The 4123-nt window shown below is 41.2% G+C and overlaps 1 protein-coding gene across 1 annotated transcript in view; it reads right to left on the bottom strand.

Annotated features, from left to right (window-relative positions):
• Positions 1-81: 81 nt before the first annotated feature.
• CUNH1orf174 (chromosome unknown C1orf174 homolog) overlaps positions 82-4123 on the bottom strand; it is a 4264-nt gene continuing 222 nt past the window's right edge. Inside the window, exons 2-3 of the mRNA XM_009274218.2 lie at positions 2975-3478; positions 82-2181 (exon numbers count right to left, since the gene is read on the bottom strand). Coding sequence (XP_009272493.1) covers positions 2071-2181; positions 2975-3478 — 615 coding nt within the window. The 3' untranslated portion in view covers positions 82-2070. The remainder of the gene's footprint in view (positions 2182-2974; positions 3479-4123) is intronic.

Here is a 4123-nt window from a genome sequence, read left to right as displayed (position 1 = left end):
CCAGTTTTCCCCCCCCCCCCTCCCCCCCCAGGAAAAAAAAAAACATTTTTTTGTTTTTTTTTTTTTTTTTTTTTTTTTTCTTAGTATCAGCAGACAGCAACTGAACTTTTAGGGACTTTTGAGTGTAAACGACGTGAATTTTTTTTAAATAAAAAAATTACCACTATCTGTCTCTGTATGTGGAGGCACACGAGTGGTTAATCAGGTGTAATATGGCGTGGCCAATACAGACTAGAAAGACTGAGCGCAGGGAAATGTGTTTATGAATGGAGTGCTAGCTACTTACTGCTATGTAAGTAACATCATTCATCTCCAGGGAAGAGCTCTGTTTTCCCCTATATCGTTGGTCCTCTTTCTTACCCGGGCAAATCGAGCTGGTCCACGCAGAATTGTACTAAGATAGTGTTGCTGTGGGAGCCATAACTTACTAGGTCTTGGAAATGCGGGAGCTTTGCTAGAGAGAGTATTGATTTACTTTAAACAACCAACTCAGTCCCCCTTCCAAACATTTCAATATGAGAAGTAAGTAGGTGCATTTTAAAGGCAGGATTTCTAATACCAATGCATTGAATCGATGCTTCCAGATTGCCTTACTGAATGTACGTCATCGGCAACTAAGATGGAAATGCAGACTATGCTGTTTTGACATTGGGGAAGGCATCACAGCTAAGATTGTGATGACAAACACCATGTCATCTGTACGGCACGCTTCCTACAAGCTGAAACTCACCATTTTACACAGTGCTGAAACTAAAATGAACATCTGTGTGTGAAGACATATTTGCTAGAAAGAGACGGTAGCAAATATGGCATTTAAGGAAAGCTGGGAGAGCAACTTCAAGATGGAGTTGTGCTGAAAACCATGAATATGCTATTAAAAAATTAGATTTTTCTGTGTTACAGAATTAGAGTGAAAAGGAGCCAAGAAATATTGTTGACAGAAACAATGCATCAGCTGGAGTGGAAATGTGAATAAATTAACATGTCATGCATATACAATTTGTTTGGCTTTTGAATGTTTAACAGACTATGGCTGTAGAAATTAATATTTATTTAAACCATCTGCTGATAACGTTTTCTCTATATTTTTAGAAATGTAGAAGAAACTATAACAATAAAGATCTGAAAGCTTAATGCATAATCACACTTTCAAAGAAGTATTATCATAAACTTCGGGTGAGTTAACAGTTCCTGAAATCATCTGAGGTTGCTCATTATTTTCTAAAGATGCAGACCAAAATAACAAGTTTGGTGGACTGACCCATATCCTTAGCAATCAATACTTGTTCATCTACCGAGTCTGACACTGAGAGATCTTACTCCTCCTTTATCACCACCAATATATTTGTTTACAAAATTCCTATTCGTAACCCTTGGAAGTTAATTGAAAATACTGCACAAGCTGCATTACACAAAAAAGGCAATGCTTACGGCTGGTCTGGTGGGAGAAGGAAGCAGTCAGCTTCACATGGCGGCTGTTCAGAGAACTGACGTGATAAAAACGTACTTCCAGAGATTAACACCCCTGAACTCACATTGACATCCATGCATTTAGTTTTGCCAGCAGAACTGCATTTTAGAGGTTTAATTGGTTCTGGTTTAGATGTAAACAATGCAACACAACTTACACAACTGGGTAGTCAACTGGCTGCATTACTAACTGGATGCCACAATGGCAGACATCGCAGAATTAAAAGAAAAAGGACCTTGTTCTAACACGGTTTTCTTGGCTATTTTTAAAAAAGGAGCGAGACCAAATGTTCACCCTAGATATGAGCTCAAATTTATAAAAAAAGCAGTAAGAACTTCTATTTTCCCTGGTTTTTTCCTAAATATTAGTGGTAAAATGAGAAACTACAATTTATTTCCAAATCACTGAAAATTCAATCTTTGCCCCAGATAACTGAGAGAGAATACTGTATCTGCCAATTCCAGAAAAAACAAACTCTATCAGTTCTTCTCTCTCTGAGAAAAGGCAAACGCAGACACCTTATGTTAGAGACATAGCCAACCATCATTACGTGGTTGCAAAGAAAAAGAAAAAAGGTTTCATTTGTTTACAGTTTGTTGTTAGACAACATCCTCTTCCTCCTCCTCCTCATCTTCCTTTGCAATGAAATGTAGCTTCCTGAATTCTCGCCTGCTCATCGTTGTGCTTGGGAGTGCAACTGCTGGGAGATCCTTTAAGAAAAAGATAAAATCATTAAGGAAAGTCTGTTGCAGCAGACCTCCTACCTCACCACCAGTTCACATACTTCCACATCTGATACATGAGGCACCAACACACACCTCTTCACTTGGAAACGGTGGCATAAGCCCATAGCTAAAGCAGAGGAGCTTTCAGGGGAGCTTGCCTGAACCAGTTATGGCTCATGGTCAAAGCAAGGGCTGGCATTCCTTCTGCAGGCTTGAGAAGGTTCAGAGAGGGTGAAGTGCTCCACAAACAAATCCTCACTACTCCCACTAAATACCAACCATGACTCCTGCTAAATACCGATCCTCGTGAAACACCTGAAAGGCGGCGGCATCACTTGCCCAAAGTTATACAATGTTAAAGGCAGACCGGGGATTCAAATTTCAAGCTCTGCCCCTTGATCCAAAAGCAGAGATCACCAGAAAACAGCTTCCATTCCAAAGAATTACAATGATCACGATTAAGAACCAATGACCAGTGAAAAACTATTTTGACAGAATAACACCGTGTCTTTATGAGTAAAAATACCTATCTTATGGAATTGGAATAATAAAATCTAAACAAGAAAGATTTCACATCCGAAATTAACATGCCTTGGCAATTCATTTCATCTCCGAGACAAATAATTCTACCCAGGAGACAGGGATATGACTCCAGATGTCTACCAATACTGGTCAAGTTTGCCTACAATTTTGAGGCTAACCTACTTTTGTTTGAAGATGCAAGACTGAAGTGGAACAGAACTGAATCTGTAGAGTGCACAGACTGTCATCATCCTACCTGTATAAACTCAACATCTCCAAAGAACCGGTCCACTGGCATTGGCTGGTTGCTGTCTTCGTCCAAGAAAGCAACACTGTCTAGTTGTATTGGCTTCTTCAGGAGATCTCCATCCTCCAAGCTAGACCCATCTGAAAGTACACTCTCACAGCTGCTCTCTTCTTCACTGCAGGCATGATTGTGCAGATTTTCAGCACTGTCCGTTTTTGAGGGAGCGCCGCTTGATTTCACTGCACGTGGCTCAAGAGAAACATTATGCTCCTTTTCCTGTTTGTCTTCATCAGTCTCTGGAATGCTTTCACCTTTTTTCTGTTGAATTATATTATGGTCTCCAGGATCTTCTGAACGTCGATCCCCATCAGATGTTTTAGGCGTTTCCCCCAATGCAGCAAGGTTTTCACTTCCACATGCAAGTCTTTCTAGTTCTGATTTTACTAGACTGTTTTTTTCACATTTTAGCCTCTTTGAGGGTCGTCTGTCAGCTGCATTGCGTGAAGAACACTGCTAGGAAAAAAAAAAAGATTTTAAAGCTTACTTGAAATAAAGAAAAATAAAATCACCGTATCTCTTTAGCTGCAAGGCTGGATGTGGAACCAAAGGCCTCCATCAAGCAAGTGGCACCTTGATCCAAAGCTGCATCGCTAAGAAAAACAATCAGTAGAAAGTGCACACGAAGAGAAGAAAAGAGGAGCAGATAGCTCACACTAAACCACAATGTACCGTCCATCACCAGTGGAAAGCTACTTCTCAAAGCATAAACTAGCACCGTATGTGGCTAACCACCATTTTCATATTTTCTTAGGGATGCTGTAGATGGCAATTAGTGTAGCAGAACGGACTATCACCCAGTATGGCAAAGTGTCCTGCCGCTTGCTAGCGGCACAGCGCACCGGCTAAGAGCCTACCACCGGCCTTTAAACAGTAATGAATCCAAAAGCTGGCCCTGTAGCACACAAATATGCCCCCGCACTGTACATTTGCACACAGGCGTCTAACAAAGTGGTGGAAAGGTAGGAAAGGCAAAGAATTTACTTAAATCCTCCAGGTAATTCCCTCACGGTGATGCTCAGTTTGTAGCTGTTAATAATTAGCTGCACCCCCCACACTGTTACTGCCGGCCCCCCCGCCCTCCCCCCCAGCCCCAGCCCG

This window comes from Aptenodytes forsteri, unplaced genomic scaffold (genome assembly GCF_000699145.1).
Source record: "Aptenodytes forsteri isolate BGI_AS27 unplaced genomic scaffold, ASM69914v1 Scaffold16, whole genome shotgun sequence".
Taxonomy (NCBI): Eukaryota; Metazoa; Chordata; class Aves; order Sphenisciformes; family Spheniscidae; genus Aptenodytes; species Aptenodytes forsteri.
This window is presented reverse-complemented; position numbering and strand designations above follow the sequence as displayed.